This window comes from Barbus barbus, assembly GCF_936440315.1.
Source record: "Barbus barbus genome assembly, chromosome: 24".
Classification (NCBI taxonomy): Eukaryota; Metazoa; Chordata; class Actinopteri; order Cypriniformes; family Cyprinidae; genus Barbus; species Barbus barbus.
The window spans coordinates 16,666,501-16,681,515 of record NC_136752.1 but is presented as its reverse complement, the minus strand read 5'-3'; the positions used below and the strand labels follow the sequence as shown (position 1 = coordinate 16,681,515).

General features: G+C 37.6%; 1 protein-coding gene across 1 annotated transcript in view; it reads left to right on the top strand.

Annotated features, from left to right (window-relative positions):
* The first annotated feature begins 1,201 nt into the window (after window positions 1–1,201).
* Window positions 1,202–15,015, top strand: part of LOC306844250 (A-kinase anchor protein 12-like) — a 37,588-nt gene continuing 23,774 nt past the window's right edge. The window contains exon 1 of the mRNA XM_079376236.1: window positions 1,202–1,499. Within this exon, the coding sequence (XP_079232362.1) occupies window positions 1,389–1,499 (111 nt within the window). The 5' untranslated portion in view covers window positions 1,202–1,388. The remainder of the gene's footprint in view (window positions 1,500–15,015) is intronic.

Here is a 15,015-nt window from a genome sequence, read left to right as displayed (position 1 = left end):
TGGACATGGGCAAAGTCAGTGTTACATAATTCAAGTATTACGATACAGTGTGAACCTTGATGAAATTAGAAATCCACAACCTATAAAATGTTGGATATAAGTTAATCACTGCTCTAAGTAATAAGAGAAAGTTTTTTGAGAACAAAAAAACTCCCTTACACTCTCAAAAAAAGCTTTTTTGCTTATGCCTTTTTAAATTATGGATTTAACAATGAGCTCAAAACATACCACTTCTCTTACCACCACAAACTACTGCCTCTAAATATGGTCTGGATATTTAAGGCAAACATTTTTTCAGTCCATTCTTTAGCTAAATGTTTTTATATCCTATAACAATGACCAAAATTCTGCCTAGCACAGCATATGGACATCTACAGGATTGTTCTTTGCATAACATAAACACAACCAAATTACCTAAACTAATGCATAATGCATTTGGTTTTCTTAAACTGCTTAAGAAAACTGAATGCATTATATATTTTAATCTTAACCCTTACATTAGATGTTGTTTACTTCTCTACACACAGAACCAGTGTATCGTGCCACCACGAGGTGGCTTGTGCAAACTTGGTTGTGATACGCAAGTGGCCTGCGGGACATGTTCCATTGGGCTGTTTTTCTGTGGAGGCCCATCCGGCACCCAATGTTGACATTCCCACTGTCTGTAAATAAAACCAGGGCTGAAGCTTAAGCTTTAATTTTTTATTTTTTTTTACTCCAGCTGCATGCCATTGTAAAATTAATGGTTCTGCATACTTTTAATTTTACTAAGGGAGGCAGGTGCTGTAATAAAAATCTTAACATCCTATGAAATTTCATGATTAAATGAAAAGCAAGCATATAGTTTACAATGAGCACTTTTTGTTCTCAAAAATGGGTAGAGAAACTGGGGGTGTTGTAAGACATTTTGTTACTGTAACTGTACTGAGTTGTAAAACTAAAAGAAAACAATGTTTTCAGTTAGTTATTTTTATAAAATTTATTTTTCATGTTAATTATTTAAGAATTTCATCATCTTACAAACCAGACAGAATTGTAAGTTCTTGCCTCAAAAGTGTATTTTGTCCATCTAAATCTTCTGGAATTTTAATGATTATCTCTGAGTTTGTTAGCCATATTCAGTTTGTAATTGTGTAAACTGATGGTGTTGCACTCCTAGGTCTCTCTCTGGTTTGATGCTGTGTGTAAGGCGTGTCTGGCTGCTCTCCATGTGATACTGATGGGAGGAGGGCTCCTAAAAGTGAACCTACAGACCCGTTTCAACACTTTCCAAAGCAGACAACCCTCGGGACGGACTGCAGGGCGTTCTGTGTGGGCTGTTGGATACCTACTTCCTTTTCAACGCTCGTTATTTGACTAAGAGTGGAGAAACAGCGACGTTATTCATCATGGGAGCGACACCATCCGTGCAGCGGGACGCGAAGAGCCCTGAAGATGCGCCAGAGGACATCAGCGCGGAGCTCGGCGACACCCAGGATGGAGAAAACGTAGACGGCAAGGTAACACTACGCTTGAAAAGTAATATTGTCGCTCTGAAGTGACATTTTGGATGTGTCTGGATAAAAGAGGAGTAAAACACTTAACATGTTCACCTAAGTATCCCCGTTTGGGACCCCTTGAATCAGATGTGTGGCGCAGCTAGTTATTGAGCTTTGCTTTATATGTAAACACCTGATACCTCTGACAGCTGTGACTGCGCGGAGCGCTTTTGTGATTCGCCTCAGCAGGTAGGCTATTCGAGAACACGTTAAAAGGTGTTTGCTTATGTCTATTCTTAGAGCTTTTCTTCAGGTTTAATGAGTAGATTTGCAGTGATGCAGCACTGAGGTAGTCAGATTGACTACACCGGTTATTACAGCAGAGGTGCGACACGTTTTTTTGGTCCAGACAGCAACATGGGATGTCGTCTGGGAAAAGAAATTTGAGATATGACTGCATTTCTATCCCGTTCACAATTCTTCATGATGAAGGTGCATGTTCTCAATATTTTATGGCATATATAGGCTCATTAGAGTTTTAATATGTTTGCTTGCTATTATACTAGAATTGTCATTCAAGTAGTTCTGCTTCTGAATATATCATTAACATTCAAATGCAGTATAGTGTCATACTGAATATTAGTCATGTTGATATTAAATATCACAACAAGTATGATAATACACAGATGTTCTAAACAAGACATTAGAGTTAATAGAGGGCATAGAGTAAAAATTTGGCAAGTTAGTTTGGTTATATTTTATTATAGGCCTATATTGAGCATTTCTTACTCTTTGTGAGTTGCTAAACAACAAACGGACCAGAACAGGTTGTGATTGGAGCAATATAAATTTCCCCTTCTTTTCTGTATTCTGTAATCACTTTGTTTTAGATCCACTCTGGGTTTTCCATTTCCCATTTGCTGATTAGAGAAACCCCACTCTGAGTGATTCTGGAGCAAGAAAAAACGATTGTTTTGACAAATTGGTGGTTGATTTGTACGAATTTGTATAATCACATCTGTACTTTTTTGTAAAATCTGCTTATTCCCCACTGACTGTTAGGTTCAGGTGTGGACCTTCATGCTAACTCTTTTTTGGCTCCAACCAATCTGGGACTTTTTCACTCTTGCGTGATGCCTTACCTAATTTAGAGACACAAATTTGCACTATGCTGTTATTTCTTGTCATGTGCCAAATCACGGGATGCATAACTTACACCTTGGCGTTATATTGCTTCAAAGAGCTATGTATCAAAATGACGGGATAATGTAGCAAGCAGAAGCCATGCAGAAAACTCAGGGGTTTACCAAGAATCACAGGATGATTTTTGACAGAAACTGACCATCTTGTACTATGATTTATTATACAATTACATCATTTTAAGAGATGCTTGAGCGAGTCTTAAAGGTAATAGTTCATTCAATTATGAATACCCCCTCATATCGTTCCAAACTCGTTTGACATTCTTCTTTAGAACACAAAGATATTTTGAAAAATGCTGGTAACCAAATAGTTTTGTTTGCCATTTAAAAAAAACACAGAAACATTTAGTAACTCTGTAACCTGCAACTATATCCATAACATAACATTTTAATATTTTGGTATTAATTCTATGATAATTTCATCTGATGTTAACACAATCAAATCCCATATTGATCACATTAATGATTTAAAAAGTGCTTTTACAAAAAAAAAAAAAAAACAGAAAATTATTGACAAAGCTATTACAGAGATGATCCGAATGTATTAGTTTTACATATTTGGAAGTGGAAAGCATATTTGCTGTAGATGTTCTTGTACATCTACCAGTACATTCAGCCTTCTGGAGCTGAGATGATATTAACTGTTGTAGATTGTTCATTTATTTATTTTTGCCAAAGAGATCAGCACAACAACAGCATTAATTACGAAACTTTATGCAACATAATGTGCAGAAATATGATGGCACACATTTTGTTCCTGAAAAGGGTTACAATTCTGTTCAAAGAAGATACAAACAAGACAATGACCTTGCGTTTTGTTTTCTCCCAACATTCCATTCTTCTTCAGCTGTTTAGTTTCTGTGAAGTGCATGATGATTGTCTGACCAGCTGAGCTTGTATACAGTATGTGCCTTTTTTTAACAGGCAAGCCTAAAAGAATAAGCATGTAGTTGTTGGAACAAGACACAAAAATCCCTGTTAAACCCAACCAGTTTTGTGACTTCTCTGAATTCTGTGTAAATCTAAATCTAGACTGAAACATGTCAAAACGTGTGAGATATGGAATATTCAAAACTTGAGTGTTTGTTATTTATCAGATAAGGACCATTGAACAGGTGTGGTCTGGCAAGACATGAGAGACTGCCCTGTCAACAGTGTATGTGTGTGTGCGCTTTAGAAATACAACTACATGCTGTGTATACAGCGTTTGTGTGAGGCGCCCTACTGGAGATGTGGTTGATAAACATCCTCTCTGGCGCACATAGGAATTTTAGTCATTTCTCTCTTTCGCACACACTCGCGATATCTAAAAATGGGTCAAAACATACACAAGTTTGAGCACCTACTTAGACATCTCCTCAAATTTGAACATTTCCTCCCCCTGAAATGCCTCCAAAACACTCACTTTGTTAAAAAACCAACAGGGGCTGAGCCTCAGCTCTCGACTCTTTTCAGACTGTTTGCCGTGGATTCAATGGCTAAGCCCCAAGACTCAATTGCAAACATAAACTCACAATAATGCCTATGTTTCCCTTACTATGAAAGACACACTTGGGCCTTTTTCCAAACCAACAATGCACTCATTGACAAGTTCATAAACACCCTTTAGTTGCGATTATCTGGAGTAGATTCACACTATTCAAAGCCTGAAAACACTCGAAACCTGCGATTAGCTTGCGTAAACTTATTTAACTATGGTATAAAACCCTTTACATGTCAGAGCGGTAATGAGAGAGGGGTGGTGTGGGAGCATTTGCAATCAGATAAGAGCCTCATAAAGGATGGGACCCGAGAAGAGGGGGGAGGAGTGGAGAACGAAGAGAACAGAGGGCCCATTTAGGATGGGCTGGAGGACAGGTCCCGGAGCAGAGGGGTGCTGTGTGTTCATCGGCCCGAGGAAAGAACTAGAGAGAGGGAGAGAGTGATGCAGGGAGGGGGACGTGGGAGGAAGGTTGCTGGTTTGAATGGGAACATATCACATAGAAAGAGTGAAAGAGAGGGCACTGGGAAGGAAAACAAGTAGATGGATAATTAGCATGTGCTTTGCTGCTGGAGGTGACAAGAACAGAAAAAACGGAGAAAGAGGGATACGTTTTTCTTTTTGCACGTGAAAGAAATGAGAAAAACGTGAGATGTCATGCTGACTCTTGTGTGGTCACATTGAATACAGGTAGTGTTGAGAAGTGAGATTTAAATTTTTCACTCATTAAGGTGAAAACCTTACTGTGAGAGACAGAGCAAAGCGCATTGATAGGTGGCTCAATTGTACAGAAATTCTGTGAAATTCTGTTTTTAAGTTCATACTAATGGTCGTTGGTACTAATCTCAACTCAACTTACTATGAAACTTTGTATTTATTAAACAGTAAACATGTAAACTTTAACATGAAGGTTCAATGTGATAGATTTTAAAATGATGTAAAAAATGTTGGGTCACACTTTATGTTAAGGTCCAATTCTCTCTATTAACAAACCACTAACTACGACCTAATTTGCTGCCTATTAATAGTTATTAAGGTAGTTGTCAAGTTTAGGTTTTGGGTAGGATTAGGGATATAGAATATGATCATGCAGAGTATGTGCTTTATAAGTAATGAACAGTTAATGATAGGCTTGCTTATAAGCAATCAGTGACTGAGGTTCAGTGACAATCATAACTGAAATCAGTGACTGAGGTTCATAATGAAGCAGTGCTCAGTATGTCCTATGGTCAGATGATCTGAACCATGATCAGCAGATGAGTGAAAATAGGGACTGGAGTCAAATATAATGCAATGTAGGATGTGATGGAAGTGCATGCAGATATCAGGGAATCAGTGGTTAATGAGGGTTTGGCAATGGTGGCCTGTCAGGCTGTTTGCTCCACCGTCCCATTCACACTACTGCACCAGAGTGGGAGTGGGGACTTCCTGAGGTTTGACTGCAGGGAGGTATTTGTTAAATGGCTCAGTTGGTTGGAAAAGTTGTCTGTTCAGCTGATCTGGATATTTAATATATAAAATTAGATAAAATAATAATAATTTAATAAATTAGTCTTGTGATTATTATTATATAATTTTCATACTTTAAGGTTCAAATTTAATGAGTGTAAGCACCTGCTGACCTCTTGGATGTATACATTCACTGCATTGTCATATGATAGATTTGAAATGCAGTAAGGGAAAGTGTATGAAAAGACCATTAATCTTTTATTAGAGGAAAGAGGGAGGCACTTAAAGTAATTCACTTAGATGAAGGATGCAGATGGAGAGTGAGCTGTCATCAGCCAGAGAGAGGGAAAGTGGAAGAGAAGAAAAAAATAGATGAGTGAAGGGTGGGCTGGGGAAAATCTATTTACATATAATGTCAGGTTTAGGAAAACAGATTTTCTTGATTCTTTTTTTAGTAGTTCTAATCCATTTATGAGGTGTTTAGTGAGTGTTTATAGTTTGTTGTTGGGTAATTACATCAGTTATTAAAGGGACCACCTTGTTTCAGAGCAGGACTTCCTGTCCAGAAAAGGAAATTACAGGAGGCATGATGCTCATGAAGTTACTTCCTGTTTAAAGATCCAGTTATTCCCCTGATTATGTGTTATTTAGAGCAGAGATTTGAGCTATTTTTAAATCATTTAATTAATTTACACATAGATCTTGTCTGTGTCTTGACCGGTCTGTTTTCAGAGGCACATGATGATTGCTGGCAGAAGGGCAGGGATCAAAATAAACAATCGTCTTTTACTAATGTGGAATTAACAACGCAACTTTTATAAATATTTCACACCATAAAAACCTAGCTATCGATATCACAAAATATATACAGTACATATATTTAATGTAGTCTGTGTTGATATTGTAATTAAAAGAAATTAGTACTTTAATTCAGAATGGAAAACATTTGCAGTGTTACAAAATATTTCTATATCAAATACATGCTGCTCTTTTGAACTCTGTATTCATAAGAGAATTCTGTATCATAAAAATGTATATTGTTTCCACAATAAAATAACCCAATCAAGCAGTTCAACTATTTTCAATATGAAAATAATACAAAATGTTTCTTGCGCATCAGAACATATTTGATTCATTTCTGAGGAATTATGTGACACTGAAGACTGGAGTCATGGCTGCTGAAAATTCAGCTTTGCCATCACAGGAATAAATTACAATTCAAAACATATTCAAATAGAAAACAATTATTTTAAAGGGGTCATATGATGCGATTTCAAGTTTTCCTTTCTCTTTGGAGTGTTACAAGCTGTTTGTGCATGGATAAGGTCCTTGAAGTTGCAAAGACTAAAATCTCAAAACCAAAGAGATATTCTTTATAAAAGTTAAGACTTGACCATGCCCACCTAAAACGACTCATTCAAACATGCCCCCACATGTCTACGTCACGGTGTGGGAAGATTTACAAAACACCGCCCAAACATACGTATATGCAAAGAAAGAGGCTGTGATTTTTATTCTTGCTGTAGTATTGTTGCTGCCGCTGGTGCCATGTCCTGCAGATGCTGTGTTTCCTTGTGAAAGCTAAAGTACTTTGTTTGGGCTTCCAAAAGAGGACACAACTAGAAATCAGTGGTTGAGTTGTTTTTACAGCACTGTTCCAGAACAGTTCAACCCAAATATTAGAGTGTGTGCAGCGCATTTTACGTAGGACTGTTTCCTGAACCTGGAAGAGTAGCCTACAATGCTGGCTTGCACAAAGGCTGTTTCTATAAAGTGGGGCAATTCCAACTTTGCAAGCACAGTCTAGCACTTCTGAATCACAGCCTGTAAGTACGTTTTCTTATTTAAAGAATTTGCCACTGATGATTCAAACGCGAGTATTGAGCAGTGTAAAGTAGTGCTTGTTGGTTTGTTGTTTCTCCGATCACAAATGCAGACATGGTAATGCTTACACGGCGCGATGCAACATGATGCGTAAAAAGTCAGCATAATTAATTATAATCAGTAATTATGTCCCCACTGGATGCAACAAATGCCTCATTTATAATGGGTTTTATTGTTTTTGTGTCATCGTGCCAGGACACAGCATCACAATACGGTAAGGGTGCGTAACATTTCTGTCTCACGCTTGAGGTATTGACAGCTGGCCAATCAGAGCACGCCTCGCTTATCAGAACGATGAACTTTGTAAAAATGTATGTGGAAAATAATGTGTTTTTTTTAACCTTAAGCCACATAAACACATTGCATTACACCAAATACACAAAATAATGTTCTTTTTAGCAACGTCATATGACCCCTTTAAATTGTAATAATAATTCACAATATTATTGTTTTTACAGATTTTTTCGATTATATAAAATCACCATTGGTGAGGATAAGAGATTTAGAAAACATCAGAAATTTTGGTGTGTATTCATTGAATTTTTTGCTAATGTTTTCTTTTGTTTGTTGTGTACAGAAAAGAAATTGATGAAGCTTTGAACCAAATTTGTGTTTAGAAATACAGACAGTCTTTTCACTCATTCTGACCCTGCCAGTGCCATCTAAATTTCCCTCTCTCTGTCTCATCGGCTCTCTCCAATTAGAAAGGACCTGTTTACATGGGTACATTACAAAATAGAAGGGTTCTATTTTCACCAGCCAACTCTCATTGTCCTCCTCCATCACATGAACTGTCTTTTTTGTTTCAAGCCCCCTCCTCCCTCTCTCTCCCTCTTTAGAAGTAAAGTTGGCCTCATAAAATGTTAATAAGTGCCAGAGTTACATAAAAACACAGTCTTCCGGAATAAAAAAAACAGAGGCCATTGAGGGCAAAGGTAGAAAGAAGAGACCATTTATAATACATGAGACATATCATCTTTAATTAACAATATGGAGCAAACAAATGTTTCTGTGTTCCTCAGTTTCACTCCTTTTCTCAAGTAAACAAGCAATTTCATCGTATTTCCTTATCTTCTGAATTACTCTTCACTGGCGATGGGCATGTGCTGATAAAAGTAAAGCGCTCTCCTTGTGGAGATCCCAGACTAAGTGCTTTCATCAGGAGCCAGCATCAATAACGTTTCATTACTGCCCTGCCAGAAAAAGACAATCCCTGTCAAGCGTTTACTTTTCTCTGCACTTCACAGCTCAAGAAACCTATTGTGCTGCTGAACAAGAACTAAAGGCTCCTAGATGTGCTGTCGTCACAGCTTATTACAAATGTAGTGAAGACTATCGACTTATAAATAGCTAATTTGAAGATAAACATCATCCGGAAGTTTCACTATGGATTCTGAAAGTCTTTTGGTTTTGAATGTAAATCCTCAACCACAGGGGATTGAATGCTTTTGAATATATTTAGGCTTTTTAAAATTACTTACAATCAACATTACTAAGTAATCTACTATTACTGCTCCGGGTGTGTGTTCACGGTGTGTGTGTGTTCACTGCTGTGTGTGTGCACGTTGGATGGGTTAAATGCAGAGCACAAATTCCGAGTATGGGTCACCATACTTGGCCATATGTCACTTCACTCACTTAAAATTGTGGGTTAAATTTTTGGCATCCTCGTGCATATTGAACAAAGGAAGATGCTGAGGGTGTTGCTAGCCATAAGAACTACAGTGTAATGAAGTTCTTTTCTCTGGAAATTGGATTGGTCTGGCAGATTGTGCTGTCCAGCTGGCCCTGGGCTGTTTGCATGCTAGTTTTATTGCTTAGTAATGTTGATTGGTTTTAGCTGATGTCATCACTGTTGTTTCTCTGTAAATAAAGACAGCCTCCACATTTTTTACAAGGCTGAATTTTTTAAACTGTACGTAACAGTCATAGATTCTGTGCAGTGTTTTTGTTATGCATGTAACAATCAGCCTTTGGATCAAAGAGATTATGCAAATACAGACACTCCCACACAGGCAGAACAAAATTAGGCAGAAGCCACAATCAGTGGATGGTACTGGATGTAATGTCATCACAGACAGGAACCACTCCCATACAAATGAACCTCAAAACAGATGATCTGATATGTGTTTGTTCCTGAAAAAGAAGAGATGGCTGCTAAGATTTTTGCCAAACATTTTGACTGCTCTTTTCAGCAATTTAACATTGCTTTCACCTCTTGATGACAGCAATAATGCATCAAGATGACAGCAATAATGCATCAAATCATGGAGAAGAGGCATATCTGTGTAGTCAAATACATGAGAATTGTGCCATGCAATTGTGTTTAGCACATATTTTTGGCAGTTTTTGTGTTTATGCCTTATTTGCATAATACCTTTAGTGAATCTGGTGCAAAAATGCAGACATTATGTGCAAATAGACAATATTATATGAGGGCACATTTCAGTCTTAATTTCCCTTAATGTAGCATTTTTCTCGTTTCTGAATCTGTTGAGTTTTAACAGTGTTGGCGAGCTTTATCTGTGCCCCTCAGGGAGATGTAGTTCAGTGAGTTCAATGAGATGTAATTAAAGTGTGGATTCTATTTGCCAGAGAGTCGTAAAGCTTTGTCAGATTTGTCTTCTTACTCTCCTAACAGCCCTTAAATCTGACCAAAATTCATCCGTCGTAACAATCTTGGCAGATGTAAAGGCTTCCTAATGAATCCTTTATTTTCACATTAAAGAACAGAGTTCTGCTGTGCAAGTTAAGAGTGAATGATATTTGTATCAGCTGTTTGTGGAGTTTTCATCAAGATCACCTAGCATCTGATTTCTAATCACTACTGATGAAAGGATTATGGATGATACAGGGAGTTTGAAAGCAGAGTGTAACTGTGCTGGCTGTGACTGAGTAAAATCAATAGTGAAAATGGCTCCTAGCATCCATTTAATTCATGGGAAAGCATCACTAATGGATAACAACTATGACTGTGTTTGTGTGTAAATGGCTAAGACCACCATGGTAAAGTGGTTTGTTTAGACAGTGTACTATTTCTATGAGAGAAGTTACTTTTAGTGTAGCTGTAGATTTGAGTTATTATTTATTTATTTTGGTATGTAAAACTTTATGTATACAAAATCACTTAAAACTGTTTACAAAGTGCTTTACAGAAGACACATACATAAACGTTCACAAATACATATAGAAGCAGATTCAAAAACAGAGTTAGAAAAAAATAAGAGAAAAAAATATGCATTAAAAAATTAGAAAATGGAATGAAAAAGAATTTGATTAATTGGAACCATAATTCCATTGGTTATATGTTAGCCTTAATGTTATCTATAAGCTAGTGTGCTCCAAAAAAAAGACAAAATTCACATTTAGATGATATTAGCATTCAAAACATATCAATGGTCAATGATTTTTATCAGTTGTGATGTAAAGGAAACGCTATTGGCTATTTTAAAAAGGGGCAGAGCTGTTTGATATGATCCACCCCGTCTTCCTGTTTTACACTTCAATGGGCCTTTAAACTCACATTTAAACTGCATAATTCAAATCAACATCTAAATCTTACATATTCTGTTGTTTCTTATGTTCAGATAGCTTTTTAAAAAGCACATATTTCAGGTTGATCCAGCCAATGTGCATTTGCAGTCCCAAGCGTGCATCTCAGCATGGTGTTTCTATAGGATCTGGAGCTTCTAACGGCAGCTGCAGTGATGCAATGACTTTATCGATTAATGATCGGATCTTTGATTTAGAAGCAAGGTAGGATTTACTCCACCATATTGTGTGTTACATTTTCTCCCATTCACAGAAATATGAGTGAACCATCTTGATATATATGCAGTTGTTGATGATTAATGAGTTAAACAATAAAAGGACTTAGAATCAAACCTTGGTGGACACCACAAGACATCACATTGCATGCTATTATAAGCTTGCCACAGTTCACAAGCCTCCAGTTTGATATTGTTACTATGTTGTTTGTGACTTTAGCTTTGCAAGACAGCTAAACATATAAGGAAGCCAGAGGAGGAGTTAAGGACTTCCTGTTTCAGGCACATGCGCTGTTTCTCCTTCACTGCAGTGCAGAGTCTCATCAGCTTAGCGCTATACCTAAAATAACCAGATGCTGTCCTCTCTCTCTCTCTCTCTCACACACACACACATACATACTCGCACACATACACCCTCTCCCTTTTTCTTTCTTTTAGAGAACAGAATAACCCTTCTTCATCCTTGAAAGACAAATCATGACTCATGACTCTTGACAAACTGCTGTGATCCCTATTTCTGGTAAAGGTGCATGTGTTTCTGAATATGAGAGTGTGGGGGGTGGAAGTTAGAAAGCACATATCAAATTTGTAAGCGTCAAAGGAGAGTTGTAAAATCTCAGCACAATCAAGTATTGATTGAAAGGTCATACATCGCTCTGGCTCACCGCCATGCCAGGACATTTAGAAATGTTATCTTTAGATCTATACAGGGAGTTTGAGTATATAGAAAGTCCTAGAATGCACTGTAGTAAACAGCGATTGCATTTTCTGGCCTTATTAGAGATGATAGTGATAGACTGTTATTACTGGCCGAGTAAGAAGAAAATATGCAAGATTGATATGCAAGGTTTATGAAAAAAGAGATGCTCATAGGTCAAAGAAGATATTATATAGATGTACTAGTTTAGATGTAGACATAGTTCACCCAAAATATCTGTCATTATTTACTCACCCTCATGTTGTTTCAAACTTGTATGACTTGCTCGCTAATGTGCAGCACAAAAGAATATATTTTGAAAAAAATGTTGGCAACCAAACAGTTTTGTAAGGACAAAAAACACTGAGACATTTATCAAAATATCTTTTTTATGTTCCACAGAAGGGAACAAGGGATGGCACAATTTTCATTTTTGGTTGAATTATGCCCTTTATGGGTTTTTTTAAAGCATTTTCAAAGTTCATGTCTCCACCAAATTTGGTCATATGCCTCTACCAAAGTAACATTGTTAAGGCATAAAATAAAATCAGGCAGCATGTGATAATCACTATAAGCTCAGTTCCTTTGTCTGAAAACAATTCTGTATCTTCTTTGGTTGGATAACAACATCATGTGACTGTTGGCGGCAGTGGGGAACTAATTTCCCTGGTGTTGTATCTAATCTTCTCAGGTCTCCTGAGAAAAAGCACTTTGTGTCTGTGCAGCAACAGACGGGAAATGTCGTTTGAAAGTGTAAGGGAAAATGTATTAAAAACACTGTTTCGGTGACAAGTAGTTTGTCAGTTGGTTAGGACAGTAGCAAGTTGACAGATGAGTTAAAAGCAGGTTTTGTTGGACCCTATAGGGTAGGACCCTTGTAGGACCCTTGTAGTACCATATGCTGTAAACTTCTACAGCAATTTAGTGTAGAATTTTCTTATTGAATCATTGTTCGTGTATTAGGTGAACTATCCCTTATTTCTGCCATTATTTAACCGATCTCCACCAGATCGTAACTTTAATCTCTTCAAAATAACAGGAGAGTCACGTCTGAACTCTTCCTTTCTCCTTATGATCTGAATCACAGGAGGACCCTTGGGATAGAGCGAGAGGAGGAGGTTTATTGTTTCAGACCGACTGTGGGGGGGTTGAATCTGGGACAGTCCGGCTGATCTGCCAGAGACACAGGGAGGTCCTGTCCTATCACATTTATGTTTGCTCATGAGGGTGGCCTTAGTGACAGCTGTTTGGGGAGTGGAAGGAACAGAAGACTCCTAGCATCGGCAGGAGACAAATACGGGGTCAGGAAAATCAGGAAAACGCACGGTGGGGTGGCTCGCAGCTTGGAAGACGCCGCACGGACATTTATATGTACAAGTTCCTGGTATTTGTAACAAAATCGCTCCTTTTTTGTATATTACTCCAAGTCAAAGCCAAAAAATAAATTCCTCCTCCGTCAAATGAGAAGTAAAGAATTCACTGCATATGTTTCCATGAAACAAACAAATCTAAAGCCAACATGGAGGAAGTTTTAGCAAAGCGAGCACTTAATCCCTAGCCGCCTTGCAGATATGTGATTTATCAAGTCTGGGTGAAGAAATGCAATGCTGTCACTTTGCTATTTGTAAATGTGAAGCTCAAATGCCATAAATTTGCCACAGTCTAATAAGTTTAGGCAAGAAGATGATGTGTTTGTCTGCCTTTGAAGCCAAAGATTTTCCCCTTCAGTGAGTGAGAAATGGACACTTTGGTGTATGGCTCTCTGGTTCTGATTCAAACTTTGAGAAGGCTGATGATTTGTGGACCTCAAAGACTGTTGTGATCTCAAGCAGTGTAACTGATTCAAATCGACTCATATGTACATTTGATATGATTAGGCATGTAAGGGTGCAGTATATTTTGGTGCAGTATATTATTTGTCAGGATCAAGTTGTAAGCACTAGCCTGTTAAAACACTGGGGCAGTTTACCACAGTAATACTACCTGGTGTAGATTGTTTGTGAAGTTTGTGAAGTAAGTGACTTAACTGAGAGAGACTGAGGTTTTCTGTGTTGCCAGAGGCTGATCTTTTCACATCTGTGTTTGTGTCGAATGAGATAATGCATGCAGTTTGTGGTCTCTTAGGCTCCAATACTGAATATGTGTTTCCGGAGTGTGTATGTGTGCTTAACCCCCTACACAAAGCGTTTCTTTTTCTCTCATGCTGGATGAGTAGTTTACCGTTTCAAAATTTTGAGCAGATTAAGTTAAATAAGATGAATATGTGCAATATGTGTACATCAGAAACAGCTAAATTGTGTGTTGTCTCAATGACTGCCTCACTAAGTAAATCTTCTCCATAAAGCTGCTGACAGTCATTGATACTATAATTAAATTTAGATGAGTAAAAAGAGTATGGAATTTATTTAGCCATTTTGCCCTAAATCAATAGTGAATAAAAGTGTGATGTTTTGGATCCCATTGACTTTTATCAAATGGCAGTTCTTTAAAACAGTGGTGTGTCAGAGAAAGGAAACATGCAAAATGTGCAGTGTTGGGGTTGCCTCCATGACCAGGGTTGGGAACCACTGCTTTAAAATACCTTTTTTTGTGATCTGTTGAATTTTCTTTTGCCAATGAACTATGCCTTTAATAATGATGCAGTGTGCTAAATAAGCAATAGGTGAAAGCGAGATAGCAGGAGGATACAGTGAGCAACAGTTGGGTGGCTTATAGATTGTTGTATCAGGGAGGTTTATTTTCTCAACTGGGAAGTTTGTGTTTGGGGCATAAACAATCAAGCATCCATCATGAGATCTGAAATGCCAACCTCAATTACAGTTTCTCTGCAAGCAGATTACAATACAAAAAAAGCAAGCAATGAGGGTAACAGTCACTAACAAAGCTTCAGAGTGGAAATCTTATCCCAGTCTCGACAATTGAGCAATATGGATTCAGTTAATTGACTTTGGTCTATTATGATTCCCTTTTACTCGTAATGTGCCTTAAAATGTTTATCAGCCCTCTGACATCAGCATTTGTAAGCTTAACTTAAAGGTTTATTTGTAAGCTTAAAGGT